The sequence below is a fragment of the Rhipicephalus microplus genome, unplaced genomic scaffold (genome assembly GCF_043290135.1).
Source record: "Rhipicephalus microplus isolate Deutch F79 unplaced genomic scaffold, USDA_Rmic scaffold_18, whole genome shotgun sequence".
Lineage (NCBI taxonomy): Eukaryota > Metazoa > Arthropoda > Arachnida > Ixodida > Ixodidae > Rhipicephalus > Rhipicephalus microplus.
Genome location: NW_027464591.1, coordinates 10,221,864 through 10,239,109, shown reverse-complemented (window position 1 = coordinate 10,239,109; position 17,246 = coordinate 10,221,864). Strand labels below are relative to the sequence as shown.

Genomic DNA, 17,246 nt, shown 5'->3' with positions numbered 1-17,246 from the left:
TGAAATCAGCCATCCCGGAGCTGTATGATACTCCTAGCCACACAGACACCTTGAGTCAGCAGGTGCTCAAAATTACTTTCCGCAATCGCTTCACCAATTCGCAATCCACAGCATGTGACATCAACTACAACACTGGTTCTTGCAAGGAGCGTTACACTTTCAGCAAAAACACGATGAATGTCGGCAGTTGGTACGCTGTTGGTCGTCCTGCTTGTCAATTGCTCGGTCGGCTGAGAAGGTGATGCGATGTTCTTGAAGATCACTGACATGTCCATGCTCCTGTAGGCAGTCAACACAAAGAATGGCGTCGCGTGAACATTCACGGAGCACAAGGAAACTTGCTACGAAAGTAAAACCGCAGACCCGTACTCTACTTGTGCAGGTTGGAAGTAGAGAGACGGTGTGGCCACCAGCCGTTCGAATCACGGAGCCATGCCAGGGCATGATTGCCTTCTTTAGTAGTGTGGTTATTTACCCGCTTAGTATCGAATAGTCAGTGCTGGTATCCACTAATGAACCAACTGCATAGCCATCGATTAGGACCAGTGTATCCAGAGAAAGCTGCACATACCGTTCAGTCGAATCTACAACCTTGCCTGTCAGCGTGGATCGGAGGTCTTCAGCATGTCTACTGTCAGCGACCTCACCTCCAAAGGTCGCTTTCCTTAGTTTTCTCGGCGGGGACCGCGCGCCAGTATGTCGCAGGGGCGGGGATGAAAAGCCCTCCTGCGACGGTGAGCGCGTCTGCCGTCCAGATGGCGGTGGCATGCACTGCTGAGCCAGGTAGTTCCCAATGTCCTGGGGTCAATTTTCATATCGAAGAGGCGCTGAATATACTTAAAATCTCGCAGCCCGAGCCGCCGGTATGGGCACTGGCGGTACAAATGGTCCGCTTCACTGCAGTGGAGGCACAGAGGTCGGCGATCAGGAGTGCGCCAAACATGAAATTTCCGAGCCGAAGCGTGTCTAGCGTCAAGGTAATGCGCTGGTTGCTCGGCAAAATGTGCAGGACTGCGGTAAACGAAGGGCGGCGGCGTGCGTGTGTTCTCGTAGTACCGGAGCGGCTGCACCGGCTGAAATGAAACCGAAGGAGGTGCCTGAACGAACAGCGGGGAAGAGGAAGCAGGGCGCTTCAAGGCTTCCGCATAGGTCGCACGGTGGAAGTCAACTGAAGCGGGTGTGGCGTTATCCAGACTCACTGGGTCACAAAGGGCCTAGTGCAGCTCGTCCTTGGCGATGCCTGCCATGAAACTCACCATAGGAGGTGGTGGTGGGGCGGCAGCCTTTTGCAGCTTCTCGCATAATATAGAGAGGTCGAGCAGACACTCGGCGTTGCTTCTGATAGCCGTGAGAACTTGAGCAGCTGACGTGTTGTTCACATACCGTTCATACAGGGTGGATCGATGCTGGTGGTGGTGGTAGTAGAAACATTTATTGCCACTTTAGAGCGCGGGGGCCGAGCCCCCTCATGGCACGTCGGCGCTCCCGCACGGTGAGAAGGCACCCTTACAAAGCAAAAGAAAGCCCATGAAGTGCGATCCTCTTCATGGCGCACGAGATGACCCGGCGCTGATAAAACGCAGAAGTGCTGGTCATCATGGTCTCCCAGTATGACACTGCCACAGGTAGAGGTGGGGGATGTGGGACATGTGAGGAGTATGTGGAGGAAGTCTCCTGGTTTGCCGCGCAGTTTGCACGAGGAGGGGAAGTTGTCTAGGTAACGGGCGTTTAGTAATAAGAGGTATGGAGCAGTCCGAGTTTGTAGGCGTCGCCAATGTGCAGCCTGCGCTATGTTTAGGGATGGGGCTGCGGGTGTGTATATTCTTCGTTGAAACCGGTAATACGTTAAAATTTCATGAAAAGAGAGCAAGCGCTCCTCTACCTGTGGAGGGGGCTCCATTTCTCCTGCCCGGAATGTGAGACCTCGGGCTATAGAAGGAGCCTCCTCGTTGCCAAGTAGGCCGGCATGTGCTGGCATCCAGATGAGGGATGTGGAACGCTGATACTGCCAGAAGCGTAGCAAGCGAGCAAACGGTACGGGATATCAAGCCATTGGCGTAGTTCAAAATAGCTGATTTTGTGTCGCTAATGATTATGTTGGCGGATGCTGAGAAGAGAGCAAGCGCGATAGCTGCCTCTTCTGCCTCTGTGGAGGAACTTGTGACAATTGAGCACGAAGTTAGAAGATTTGCGTGATTGTCAGCCACCGCAAGGGCCATGCGTGATCCTGACGCATATTCCGCTGCATCCACGTAGACCACGACCTGGTCCTCGCCAAATTGTCTCTGGAGGGCACGAGCCCTTGCCTTTCTGCGTTTCTCATCTCGCACAGGATGTATCTTCCTCGGGATGGGAGTACGTTTTGGTGAGAGCGGAGGTTAGAAGAAAAGGGGACCCCTCAGGTGGTTGTGTAACTGCGGCTAAGTTTATTTGGGACAAAAGAGCACGGCCAGCCACCGAATTAGACAGACGACATCTTCGTGCCATAAAATTGGCTTCAGCGAGTTCCTCAAATGTATTATGTGCACCAAGTTTGAAAAGTCTGTCATTGGATGTACTTGGGGGAAGGCGCAGAGCCGTTCTTGTGCAACTCCGTAGAAGCGCGTTAACCCGGTCTCTCTTCTTCTGTAGGAGAGGTATGTAAGGGAGGGCATACGTGGTGCGGCTTACCATGTAAGCCTGGGTGAGGCGAAGCGTGTTTCGCTAGAGTATACGCCAGCCCGACTGTTCGCTATGCGGCGAATCAGTCAAGTGGTCTGCTGAGCATGTGTTTGGAGAGTCCTAATGACTTCCCCATGTGCTCCATGTGAGTAGAGAACTAGCCCTAGCACCCAAATTGTCGAGACAAGTTGGATGGGGTGGGAACCTAGCGCGAGAGAGATAGGGGAATGGCTCAAGTATGTTCCTTCGGTCGGTAAAGAAAGAGCTCCGATTTGGAAGGCGAACAGGTAAGGCCACGTTCTCGAACATATGTGTCGATGGTGATTAGTGCCAACTGTAAGTGTTCTTCTATTTCGGCGTCACTACCACGGTTTGCCCAGACGGTGATGTTGTCGGCGTAGAAGCTGAAGTGGATGTCGGGGATATGACCAAGTTTTTTGGGCATAAATAGAATAGGTGAGAGAACTGCACCCTGAGGCGTAACAAGTGCACCAAGCGTGATGCCTGGCAGGCTGTGATCGCCAAAGGTATGTGTTGCTGTGCGATGGCTAAGGAAGTCTCGGAGGTAGTTGTACGTCTTTGCGCCGACTCCCAGGGTTATGGGGTTCTCTAGGATAGCTGAGTGCGCAACGTTGTCGAATGCCTTTGTTAGACCTACTGCTAAGATAGCTCTGGTATGAAAAGTTTGAGAGTCGAGAAGGTGGTGTTTCAGTTGCAGGAAAACATCCTGCGTGGAAAGCCCAGGGCTAAATACAAACTTGCAAGTAGGCAAGAGATTATTGTCTTCTAAGTACTGGCAAAGCCTGGTTTGGAGTACATGTTCCATGAGTTTGCCGACACGAGAATTGAGGGATATGGGCCTGAGGTTAGACGTAAAGAGACGTTTCCCAGGTTTAGGTGTAAAGACAACCTTGGCCTCCTTCCATTGTGTTGGGAGGATGCCCCTTAGCCAGCACTCAATAAAGTATACAGTAAGGAAGGCAATTGATTGGTCGTCGAGATTATGGAGTGCTTTGTTGTGAATACCGTCTGGACTGGCGGCTGAGGAAGTGCTTAGTTTCTGTAGTTCGGCTCCTGTAATTAGTTGGTCGAGGAGCTGATTAGGAGGGCCTGTATAGTCGGGATGCAATACGGCAGTTTATGTTGTGAAGTACTGATTTCGAAGTTCCTGAAGAAGCTCTGGTGGAGGTTTATCGCAAGTATATAGGAGTTTGGTGAGGTTGTGTCTTTGGTTAGTCTTTGAGTTGGATCAATTGAGTGTCTGAACAAATTCGAAGTCTGAGGCAAACTCCTATTGTCATTTCATTTGTTGCAGAGCGATTCACAGTTCTGTGTGAAAGAGTGGCTGCATGGGTCTCTATCTCTTTGGTCAGGCGCGCGAGGCGACGTCTCAGAGTTCGGTTCCAACGCTGACTTTGCCAGCGTCGTTCTATAGGCTGGCTTTAGCGTCCCATAAATGCAGAAGACGGGAGTCATTTGTGTCGCTTGGGCAGTCTTCTCGTACTAGACGAGTTGAGGATCGGACATCACTACAAAGTTGTTCGGACCATTCAGTGATGTCCATGATAGAGGCGTGGGTGTGCGTTGTCCTATAAGTGCGGAAAAAATCCCAGTTGGTGAAAGTGGAACCTCTGGGAACCCTGTGGGGTAGTTGCATATTTAAGAGAATTTCGATAATGTAATGGTTACCACCCAAATTTTCTTGTGTTGCACCATGTGGTATGAGGGAGGCGATGTGCGAACGTGGGGTCTGGTATAGTGTATTTGCAGACACTATTCCCCATGCGTGTCGGAAAGCAGAATCAGTGAGCTGGGAGAGACCGGCTTGCTGCGCTGCTAACCACACCCGACATCCTTTTGGTGTGTCGGGAGGGTAACCCCAGGCCATATGTGGGGCGTTAAAATCTCCCACGACAAGTAGGGGGCACTTATTGGCTATGCGTTTCGCGAGCGGAAACAAGCGCTGGAAGTTGCCTTGTAAGCGCTTAGGGCTGCTGTATACATTCAGGATGAAGAGGCTTTTAGCCCTAGCGTGTTGCGGGACAAGCTCAATTAGGTGGTGATCAATGTCTTGGACTGCTAAACAGTGGGAGATGGTGGTAATTGAGCAAATAATTAGAAACGACACCCGAGAGGATATAGGGGATGTGGGTGTAATAGAAGTATAGCCAGGTAAGGTTATTGGATTGGAGGGTTCTTGCAGGGCAAGGATATCGGGTCCCGCAGCGTACGATAGCAGTTGCACAACATGACGCTTTTGGCCAAAACCTCGGCAGTTCCACTGCCAGAGTGTCAGGTTACGGTATGGAGCTGCAATCATGAGAATTGAGAAGGGGCGTAGCTGCCGCATAGAGTTAAGAGTCGTTAGCGACTTCAGAGAGCGGGTTCTCTTGCCCTTCAGCTGCTTTGGGCTTCTTGCGTTTACTAGGGGCGAGATCTCGCTTTGGAAGGCGTGTTGCGAACAAATTGAGCTGTGATTCAAGATTGTTGTAGCGGTCAGTCAATGATTGAGCTAACGCATCAAAACGATGATTAAGCGTAGCATTGTCTGTTGTTAGACGGATTCCCGCATCTTTGAGCATTGTGCATTCCTGGTTGATTCTAGTGATACCGTCCTGCAATTTCGCCTCAAAACGAGCAGTGAAAGACTCGAGCAGGGTCGGTATATCGGCTAGTGAGCTGTGCGTGGAGTGTGCGGTGTTGTGTCCCGATTTGTGTGCCTAGGAAGTTGCGTGTCGATATCTAACTCGACTGAATCAGAAGATGATGTGACGTTGACATGGCTGGGTGTAAAAGATATGCTAGAGGCGGTGGGTGGGTTGGGCGCAGGAGGTTGGGATGTAGTAGGAGTTGGTGTAGTTGGAATAGCATGGCTTGTGTGCAGGAGTACGTATCTGCGCTTCCAGCTTCGCGATGTGTTCTCGAAGGGCGGCGGCTTCAGCTCGGGCTGCTTGAGCTTCAGCTCTGGCTGCCACTGCCTCCTCCCGAGACTTGGTCAGAGCGTATTGTAGACTGGAAGTCGCTGCTGATGATGGTGCGTGCTTGGAGGAAGAACGGGGAGGGCCCCATTCTCGTTTAAGCAGCTTGGTCCAGGCTTGGTTTTGTTGGCTGGGCTGAATGGGCCCCGGCGACATCTGGGGGAAGTTGACCCCGTGTGCAGCCGGTTCTTGTCGCTGCGTTTGAGGTTGCCTTGTCTTTTGGCGTGGCTAGTGAAGGTTGCGTCTTTTACATGATCCAGTGCCGGTAAGATGAGAGCCCTCGCACAGAATGCACATAGGCGTGCAAGGAGGTTCCCGGGGTGAATGTTGGATGCCACAACGTAGGCAAAGATTAGTCTTTGGGCTTGGGCATACGTCATGACGATGGCCCGGTAGTCTGCAATTCGTACAGGCATCCGGACTTCCACGGTATGGACTGCGGCGGTGAATGGCTCCAATGTATTTAAGGGAATGCAATACCTCATTGGCGAAGTTGATGAGAATGGAGTGCGTTTTCCCGATTCGTCAGGCTGCGAGTATTGAGTATTCGGGATTCCGTTCGACCAGATCTTCGTACAGCTGAGTTGGGGTCTCGTCGTCAAAGGCGTTTGAGATGACTCCTCTTGTAGCTCTTCGGGGGGGGGGGGGGTGCCACGTAAGCCACGCAAGGGTAAGCATGGTCGCCAATGGTGAGTGAAGTCAGCGCCTTTAGGAGCTCAGCTGCTGCGGAGTGTGTTGTAGCTGCAGTGAATGTATTATTGGTGGGGTGTATGCGCAGACATAAATCATTAGGTAGAGTGATTTGGAGTGCAGCCTGCACTGTCTTCATGAGTCGAGGCGTTGGGACATCTTAGAGTCGCAGTTGACCTCACGGACGAACGACGACGCGAATAGCGTTTGGTGGGAGTGGTGGCACTTGCTTGCTGCGTTGTACGATGATGCGCATCTGCTTCGTAGCAGGTGGTAGGTGGGCCGGCATTTTGCCTCTGCCAGTTACGGCTGCTTCGACGCACGCAATGTTCCTGGTGTTCGGGTTGGCCGCCTCGGAGGTAGCGTTGGGTTGCGAAACTGGTTTCTGTAAACAAGCTGGTCGAGACGCATAGTCTTTGTAGAGAACTGGTGTCCGATTGCCGGCCTGGAACTCTTCAGCAGAAATGGTGATGCCCTCAACCGTTACTTCCATGATAACGGGAGGCGTCGCTGGCAGTGTCGACGAAGGAGCGGAGTCTCAGAGAGGCTTAGCTCGGATGCTCGGCGTCTCGGTTCACTAAGTGCCCGTTGCACACAGAACGTCGGAGCTGGCCCGTAATGGGCGTCGTCTCTGTCTTCCTCAGACCTTTATGTCGCTGTTCGAGCAGGTTAGTGACCGTAGAAAAGGTTGGGTAGGAGTGGCACGTACCGTTTGCCGGAGCCCACATTACAGGCATTTGCTCACGCTGGCCCTCTAGCGGCGAGTTCGATCAATGCTGAAGCATCTTTTCCATCGTGACGGCCTCGAACAAAAACTCGGCGGCCGTTAACGGCGAGCTCCGTACAAGGCCAGCGAAAAGCTGCTCCTTAGCTCCCCGAATCAGCTAACGCAACTTCTCCTCTGTCATTTCCGGATCAGCCCGTCGAAACAGGCACGTCATATTTTCGACATGGGTCATGACAATTTCCTTTGGCATTTGAATGCGGGCCTGGATCGCTCGTTCTGCTCGTCCGTGGTGATCAGCACATGTGTAAGTATCCAGCAGCTGGCGGTAGACGTCATCTGTTCCCCATGGTTCAAGTACCACGTGCGTGCTCCATCCTCCAAGTAGAAGTACACACGCCGTAGTTTGGATTCGTTCAAGGTAGCCACGCACTCGAAGTCGACCAACCAGTCCTCGATGTCTTCAAGCTCGGTGCTATGAAACTGTGTCAGCACCTGTGGACTTTTGAGGAGGTACCCAATCGCCTTTGGTTTTTCCGTACCTGTTGAAGTAGTTTGAACGGACGTGCTCACCATACTGGTGTGAACTGTAACGTCAGCTTCGGGTGGTAATCCCCTGATGCTGCGGCTGGTCAGATGAACGGGAGTGGTGACTCGCGCTGAACTCGTGGTGCTGCTTCCAGGAGGGGCTTGAAACATCCCCGAGAGGACACCCAGGACATCCACCAATTGTCACGTCGCTCTAGGGGTCTAGAGAAGGTTCATCAAGGTCTGAGCAACAGCTGGATCTTACCAAGCGCGTCGGTCCGGCTTGTTCACCAGAGCTTGGGCGCGAGGGCACTTCTTTCTTTAGTGGTGCGAGTCTTTGCCTTTGTATACAACCAACTACTAGATGGAGGTCGAAATATCAAGATTTATTTCCGCAGTGACTAAAACCTGGAAGCCGACTTTGAAATGAGTTTTTTTCCATGGTGATAGTGACCTGTAGAGTGCCTGACGGAAAAAAAAAACACTTTAGACCTGCCCCGTCTCCCTAGCTTACCGAAGAAAGTGCCATTAATCAATTGCAATAGGTAGGAAAATTCGACACTATTTAATGCGAGCACTATTTAGCAAAGTCGCGTAACTTTATTTCACGTGAAGCAACGGGCCGTAAGCAAAAGGTCCATGGGCTGCATGTTTGGGACCCATGCTTGATCGTGACGAGAGTTGCTGTGTTACGCGTGGCGTTTCTTCACTGCCTGCGCAGTTTGTCTGCGGTAGTATATGCGTTGATGTAATCCCTCTTCATTTCACCGATTGCTTTGGCTATCACGGCACTTTAGACTCGGACACTCCACCTAAGGCTTAGGTCAAGAGCAGGCTCCGCATTGTTGCAGCTGAAATCGAGACTTTGCATCTACTAGCCGAATTTTCAGTTCAGCTCAGTCTATCATTATTCATTCAAATACAAAGATTTATGATTTGTAGCATGCAATAGTCATAATATATCTCACTCTTTTCGCCCGTCATGATCAATGACAGTTATAACGAGCATTTGCTTGCTTAGCTCATGATGAAGTTTCCTAATTGTTCTCTTTTATTACGCGCTTTTTGTGGGTTCTACTAATGCCGCATGTATGACGAGTTTACCGAAGAATCGCATTAATACAACATTCGATATCTTTCAATGATGGCCTATTACTTTATTCTATTGGTCTTTCATTCTCGCTATGCTTCTCAGTGATGACTACCATAGGACAATGTGCGTGTGTGTTACTCTCCTGACATTTTACATATTATTTAAAGTGGTTTGAGAAGTGCTCTTTTCGATACCACTTAAGGAACTGCTTATTCATACATGTTACTTATTATCAAGACATCGAAATAGGCACAGCTCTAAATGTCACGTGTATAGAAAGGTACCTCAGACACGGGTGCAGAAATGACACAGAAGGAATGAAGACGACGATGTTGTTGTGGGGCTGTGTCTGAACTGCCCTCTTGTCCTGCATCCTTGCATACTGTGTCCAGTGTTAGCCACCCGGCGTTCACTTATTAAATACTCCCCGTTACATATTTTTGGTGGATGCGCGGGGTAATATTCCGACTCTGGATCTCCGTAGCGGACGTCAGCTTCGTCCAGCCACGATGCCTGAAGGCAGTGCGCCATCCGTTCAGTCTACGCCTGCTCCGTCACCTGTGATCCCTTCCGATCTTCTCGATCCAGGTACATTTTGCGGCACCGACACAACTGACGTTGACGAGTGGCTCGTCTTATACGAGCGCGTCAGCAAGCAATACAGGTGGGATGAGACGCTTATGCTGGCCAACATCATCTTTTACCTGCGAAGTAATGCACGCGCCTGGTACGAGACGCACGAGGAAGACCTGACGAGTTGGGACGTGTGCAAGCAGAAGCTCCGTGACTTGTTCGGCTGGTCAGTTGCTCGACAAATGGCAGCCAGGCAGGAACTCGCGTCACTAGTTCAATCTTCCACTGAGTCGTACGTCACCTATATCCAAGATGTGCTCGCCTCTTGTCGGAAGGCCGACAAAGACATGACCGAACTAAACAAGGTCGGCAATGTGTTGAAAGGCATAGCCAACGATGCCTTCAACATTCTGATATCCAAGAACTGTACCACCTTTGACTCAATTGCCAGTGAATGTCGGCGGTTCAAACTAGCCAAAAGCAGGAGAATCACTCAACGTTTTTCCTGACTCCCGAACACCACTGTGACATCTCCCTGCGAGGATCCTGTGGCACCACGTCTATTCGTGAATCCTCCAAATATCACAAGAATTGTCCGCCAGGAGCTGGAAGCCATGGCTCCTTCCACTTATGAACCCCCTGTGCCTGACAACTCAGTCCCAGTATCTCTTATTCAGACTGTTGTGCGACAAGATTTTGCCAACATGGGCGTCTTAGTTCCCCAAAACTCCAGCCTCACACCACAGCCCATAAATCTTAACGCTCACTACCACGCCGCCACACTTGTTGCTGATGCCGCGTCGGTCCCGCTGTTCTCATCACACTACCGAAATCCATCTGAGTGTCGCACACAAGATGATCGACCGATACGCTTCTCTTACCATCGCGTTGGCCACATTTCCCGCCACTGCCGCAACAGATGGCCTTTCCGGCAACGTTTTCTAGACGACCACCGACAGGATCGTGGGCAGTATTCGCCACCTCGTTTTACCGATGACCACCTTCAGGACGTTTCACCTAGTTATTCTACGCAACGCTCCGAACCATCCTACGCCAATGTCGGCGCCCAGGGAGCCCGATCCAGTCGCTCGCCGTCGCCTCAGTGTCACCAGCCCCGCTCCTATCAACGCCGTCGCTCCCCGTCACCGGCGTATTCTGGGCAGTTCTCGGGAAACTAACAGATGAAGCTCCTGGAGGTGGCGCTGCATCGAAACCTCGGACCGAAAACCTCTACCGACCACTAATTTCAGACGAAATTTACTTGGTGATGTTTATCGATGGCCTGACCGTTACAGCTACAATAGAAACTGGTGCCCACATATCCGTTATGAGTTCACGTCTTCGGTCCCACCTGAAAAAAGTTCTTACCCCTGCCATGTCTTCGACTGTGCGAGTAGCCGACGGCAGCCGAACATCAATTCTTGGTATGTGCACTGCCCACGTCACTGTTGCCGGCCTTCACACTTCAGTCCTCTTCGCTGTTCTAGACGCTTGCCCACACGACGTGATTCTCGGCATTGAATTCTTGACCGCGCATTCAGCCCTCATTGATTGTTCAACCGGCACTTTAGAGCTAGAGTTGCCTTTGTACTCTGATGTCCCTCCTGCAGCTCGCACACGGCTACGGTCCGTGGAGTGTCTGCGATTACCGTCTCAGGCCGCGGTATACCTTTCTATGTCGCCGTTCCCACCTGTTCTTGATGACGACTACTTGAGAGTTCCACTCATTGACCTGACCCTTTCCCGCAACATCATACTTTTTCATAGTATAGTGAGGCTTAGCGACATCAAGACGCTTCTTCCTGTCCTCAACTTCTCCATGTCGACCCAGGTCATTCCTTAAGGTATTGCCTTAGCAGAACTCTCCACTCTTGACCAATGTACAATTTCATCTCTTACTCCTGACATCAAGACCGTAGCCGAACCTGTCGTAGCTGCACAGAATAGAGCTTTCTTAGACAAAATAATATCAAGTGACCTGTCGCCGTCCCAAGTTGAAGCGCTCCGTGGTCTTCTATTTTCTTAGCTCGACATTTTTGATATCGACGACCATTGCTTGGGCCGCACGAACGTCGTAACCTACCGTATCGATACTGGCGACGCCAGTCCCATTCATAAGCGTCCTTACCGTGTGTCTCATTCAGAGGGCCAAATAATCCAGAATGAGGTAGAGAAAATGCTCGACAAAGACGTCATAGAGCCTTCAACCCGTCCTTGGGCATCACCTGTAGTGCTTGTTAAAAACAAGGACAACACCTGGCGGTTCTGCGTCGACTATCGTTATCTCAATCGAATAACCAAGAAGGATGTCTATCCTCTACCTCGAATTGATGATGCGCTTGACTGCCTTCATGGTGCCAAGTATTTCTCTTCCCTGCACCTCTGATCCGGATATTGGCAAATTTCAGCCGATGACCGCGACCGCAAGAAGACGCATTCATAACACTCGACGGGCTTTATCAATTTAAAGTCATGCCTTTTGGGTTGTGCGATGCGCCAGCAACTTTTGAACGCATGATGGACTCCCTCCTTCGCGGTTTTAAATGGTCGGTGTGCCTGTGCTATCTAGACGATGTCATCGTTTTCTCGCCAACCTTCGAGAGCCATCTTCCACGTCTGTCGGCCATCCTTGACGTTTTTCGCTGTGCTGGCCTCCAGCTTGACGCGTCTAAGTGCACCTTTGGGCACCATCAAATAGAGCTACTTGGCCACCTTGTTGACGCTGCTGGTGTACGACCCGACCCTGATAAAGTCCGCGCGGTGCGCGAGTTTTCAGTCCCACGTTTCACGCAAGAAGTCCGAAGCTTTTTGGTACTCTGTTCGTATTTCTACCATTTTGTCAACAACTTCGCGGAAATTGCTCGGGCCCTCACGGATCTCCTTAAAAAGAACGTGGCTTTTTTCTGGTGTGAAGACCAAGAACATTCCTTTGCATCGTTGATTTCTGCCCTCACATCACCACCTGTGTTGGCTCATTTTGACCCAGCCACTCGAACGGAGCTACGCACTGACGTAAGTGGCCAATGGCATAGGGGCAATACTCGCACAAATGCAGAACGGCACAAAGCGAGCCATAGTGCACGCAAGCCGCCTACTTTCTCAGTCGGAAAGGAACTATTTAAATATTGAGCGAGAGTGCCTGGCTCTCATCTGGGCTATCGCAAAATTTCGTCCGCACCTATAAGGACGCACGTTCGCAGTCATCACAGACAACCATGCGCTCTGCTGGCTCTCAACCCTTAAGGATCCCACAGGAAGACTTGGGCGATAGGCATTGCAATTGCAAGAGTACACATTCTCTGTAGTGTACAAGTCTGGCAAGCTTCACAGCGATGCCGACTGCTTATCTCGACACCCTGTTGATCCACCTGACTCCTCTGAGTTAGAAGCTGATGCCAACATCCTTGCCATAACAGATTTTCTGCAAATAGCCGACGAACAACGCTGAGATCCATCGCTCCTATCGATGATAGACCGTCTTCAATCCGGCCATAAAGACCCTTCAATGAGCCTATTTTTTCTTCAAGATAACGTTTCGTACCGCCGCAACTTACAGCCCGATGGCGCGGAACTTTTGCTAGTCGTCCCACGTCATCAGCGCAAGGACATTTTGCAAGAACTTCACAACACCCCAACTGCCGGACATTTAGGTGTCTCCAGAACCTATGATCGCGTCCACCGACAGGTATTCTGAAAGGGCCTTTATCGTTCCGTTCGCCGCTACGTTGCAGCGTGTGACCTGTGCCAGCGTTGGAAGAAGCCTACGTCGTTCCCTGCCGGTCACCTTCAACTATTGAAGTCCCAGCCGAGCCGTTTCATCGTGTGGGTTTGAATTTGTTAGGTCCCTTCCCAATATCGGCAATGGGAAACAAATGGATAGCAGTAGCTACGGATTTACCACTCGATATACAATTACTCGAGCGCTACCGACCAGCTGCGCAACGGACGTCGCAGATTTCCTACTCTATGACATCATCCTTTAGCATTTCGCTCCTTCTCACCTACTCACGAACCGTGGCCGCCGCTTCCTGTCTTGTGTGGTTGACGACCTGCTTAGATCCTGTGCTACGCGGCACAATTTTACGACTTCTTACCATTCTCAGACCAACAAACTTACTGAGCGCCTCAACCGCACACTGACAGACATGCTTGCTGTGTATGTTTCTGACGACCACACCGATTGTGACACTGCCCTTCCGTTCGTAACCTTGATTGATTGATATGTGGGGTTTAACGTCCCAAAACCACCATATGATTATGAGAGACGCAGTGGTGGATAGCTCCGGAAATTTCGACCACCTGGGGTTCTAAAACGTGCACCCAAATCTAAGCACACGGGCCTACAACATTTCTGCCTCCATCGGAAATGCAGCCGCCGCAGCCGGGATTCGATCCCGCGACCTGTGGGTCAGCAGCCGAGTAGCTTAGCCACTATATCACCGCGACGGGGCCAGTTCGTAACCTTCGCCTACAACTCGTCCCGTCATGAAACTGCCGGCTACTCACCATTTTATCTTCTCTTTGGCCGTGATCCCTTACTACCTTTCGATACCCTGCTTGCGCATGGCCTTCCGTCCACCACTTTGTACGCACAAGATGCCATCTCCCGTGCTCTGATCGCACGTACAATAGCCCGCGCCAGATTCTCATCGTCGCAGAGAGCACAAAATTTGCTCTACGACAGCCGACATAGGTATGTCGATTTTTCTCCGGGCTCTCTCGTGCTACTGTGGCTGCCATCCCGTCGTGTCGGCCTGTGCGAGAAACTTTTATCGCAATACGTTGAGCCTTACCGAGTTTTGTGCCAAGTCACACCTGTCACCTATGAGATTTATCCTACTACGAACTCCACTGTTTCATCCAGAAGTCACATTGTGCATATGTCTCGCCTGAAGCCCTATCACAGAGACCCGTCTGTCGAATAACAGCACGCACCGGGACGGTGCTTTGCCGCCCGGGGTAATGTGACGGGTATAGAAAGGTACCTCAGGCACGGGTGCAGAAATGACGTAGAAGGAATGAAGACGACGATGTTGTTGTGGGGCTGTGTCTGAACTACCCTCTTGTCCTGCATCCTTGCATACTGTGTGCAGTGTTAGCCACCCGGCGTTCACTTATTAAATACTCCCCGTTACAATATTCTTGCTCGAGCCCTTTACAAAATGTAGGAATACGCCAGTGCTATACTCAGTGGGAAGTCACACGTAGCCAGCCAGATTTCATTCATTTTGTATCTTCCATTTCTCTATTTCTTTCCACATTGACAGGGTGGTGTCGACATGCCTCCTGCTGTACCTCCTTCAGAACATCTCAGGCGCCCAAATGTGTCTGCTGCGTGCTGTTCAAGTGATGAGCAACGTGGTGGTAGAAGTGCCACCACAGTTCCTGGCCGTTGTGCTGGTTTTCTCGCACCTCGCATGCACCACCCTGGCCACAGCCTTAACGCCCCTCACAAATCGTCGCACGCAGCTCGGAATCTCGGCCTTCCTGGTTGCAGTCACTCTCTTCATTTTTCGACCGCTGGACCACCTAACATTCACGTGAGTCCCACTTTCTTAATGTGCAAGAGCTTACCGAGTGCATGACAGCAATGCTGTCTTACCATTCTGTAGCACAGGGTTGGTGTAAAAAAGGAAACAGAAAAGCAAGAGCACAAATGATTTTCTGTCTCTCTTTTTTATGTTTGCTTCCTTTCCCGAAATTCGCGCTACCACAATACGTTTAGTAAACACGTCCAAGAAGAAGTTATCCTGTGGCTGTCTTAGTCTACGGCGTTCCATCGTTCCCGTAGTCGTAGTCATAGTACTAGTACTGGTAGTAGTAGTAGTAGTAGTAGTAGTAGTAGTAGTACATCACGCAGATTGCGTGACAAGGGCTCGCGGTGAATGAAGAAATAAAATAAATAAAAAGTAAATCAATTTCCCTGGCAAGGCAGGGTTTGAACCCAAGCCCTCACGGTCTGAAAGCAAGTGTCATTACCATTGGTCTACTCACTCACACTTACCGAGTCATGTGCAAGCGGATACATACGAAATTTAGCGGAGAATTTCCGAAACCACATGATCTCGCCAGCCAAATACACACACTTCCCTATTTACAGAATGGCTGTCCGACTATATGCACAACGGGGTATTTGTGCTGATCCATGGAATTAACTATGACAAGAAGTTTAATTTTGATGCAGTGGCAAGAAAGCATGATTGACTCTTACGAGGAATGTTTCGTCGTAGAAATCGGTGGCCAAAATAGCAGAACATGTCTGCACGTCTGACGTATTTTTCAAAAACAACAACAAAAACAAAACAAAACAAAATCAGTCACACAGGCATCAGTCAAGGGAGGTGGTACATTCACCGCCGTGCCAACAACAGAAGCTGCGCAAGCCACTTCGCTAAATTGCGGTGCTAGATCTGCTAGATCCTGGTGGCGCTGTGCTCTGCTAGATCCCTATGGTAGAACTCTGCTAGATGACGGTGGTGCTCCGGGCACAATAGTAGACCGTGGTGCCCCGGAAGAAACCCATGGTGCTCACATTGCCACAATGCTCTGTCGTGTTCTCAAGGAGCTAATGTGATGTACAATGAAATATAAATGATAATGGGGTTTTCTGAGCATGTAGCGGAGTGCTTGAGCTTTCCGGAGATTCATTTTTAGTAGTTATACCACATTTGAATTTGTAATGCGGTCATCTACAAATGCACTATGAACGATGCTACTACTTTCGTGTTTGCGAATTCTATTAACGCGACAAAAGCCTTCTAAATTTTTGATAATAAACATATGTTGATTTATTTATTTGCACTTCGCGCACCAGCACCCTACAACAGGAAATCAAGAGTACTTGTTCTCATAAAAATTTGTACACAGTATACAGACGTCTCGGTCATATGCAAGCACACGTTCAAACATAAAACGCAAACGTACCAATGTACAATAGGCATACATTTAAGTCTTGTTAAAAACAAAGGTATGGGCACATGTTCCCTAATTTTCAACGCAGTTTAATATAACAAAGGATATTCTCGGATATCTGCAGACTAACAAAAGTAGCTAAATATACATCGTAGCATGCCACTGTGTAGTATCAGTTTGTGAAAGCTCGTACGTGGCAGTTGGGATGGTGGTTTCGCTATTCATGAACGCTGACAGAAACTGTGCCCACTTCGTAACTCGCCCAGCCACTGGTCCGTGACTGAACAGTCCGGCAAGACGAGCTGGAGGGCCGCGATCTCCATCGGAATGCTCGTCGTGGCCTACTCGGTGGGCGTGTGCCACCTTCCGACGCTGCTGACCGGCGAGCTCATGCCTTCGAGGATACGTTTGCTGGGCTCGTCCATCGCGTGGTCGTCGCGCTGGCTCTTGGCATTCCATGTGCTGTACTTCGACATCGACGTGCTCACCGCATTCCAGCAGAAGGGACCGCTGCTGGCGCTAAGCCTTACAGTGGCAGTTGTCGCTGCGACCACCATATACCTCATCCCCGAAACTGAAGGCCGTTCGCTGGAACAGATTGAACACGATTAACCAGCGAGCCCCGTATTCCTGATTTAATAGCTAAACAACTGCAATCATAGTGTATTGTATTTACATAATTAATAGCTACTACACGTTTATTAACGCTGTATGATCAAAAGATATTGCATCAATTTCAATCCGAATAGTGGCTCATCGAAACGTAAACATTGATAATATAGTTTTTTACATGATATCGCGGCTCGTATTCGCGTTGTGTACGTTGGCTATCGACATATATGGCGTTCTTTTTAGACAGACCTATAGTTTGCTTACTTTATAAAATCTGTGCTGATCCTCTAAAACTTTGGCGTTGCATATTTTGTTCCTCATTTTTTATTTTCCATATTCAGGGATATTAAAGCATTGCAAAGAATCAATGCCACTGCAGTGTTTGAACTTTTGATTTCCGCAATTCTTCTCGGTGGAACAGGAACAGTGGCTACGGCTGCTGACCCTAAGGTCACGGATGTGAGCCCGGCTGCTG

At 50.1% G+C, this 17,246-nt stretch overlaps 1 protein-coding gene across 1 annotated transcript in view; it reads left to right on the top strand.

The window, feature by feature from the left end:
- The window catches only part of LOC119178595 (facilitated trehalose transporter Tret1-like), a 36,100-nt gene extending 19,329 nt beyond the window's left edge, over positions 1-16,771 (top strand). Inside the window, exons 4-5 of the mRNA XM_075883645.1 lie at positions 14,515-14,787; positions 16,426-16,771. Of these exons, the coding sequence (XP_075739760.1) occupies positions 14,515-14,787; positions 16,426-16,771 (619 nt within the window). The remainder of the gene's footprint in view (positions 1-14,514; positions 14,788-16,425) is intronic.
- Positions 16,772-17,246: the final 475 nt, after the last annotated feature.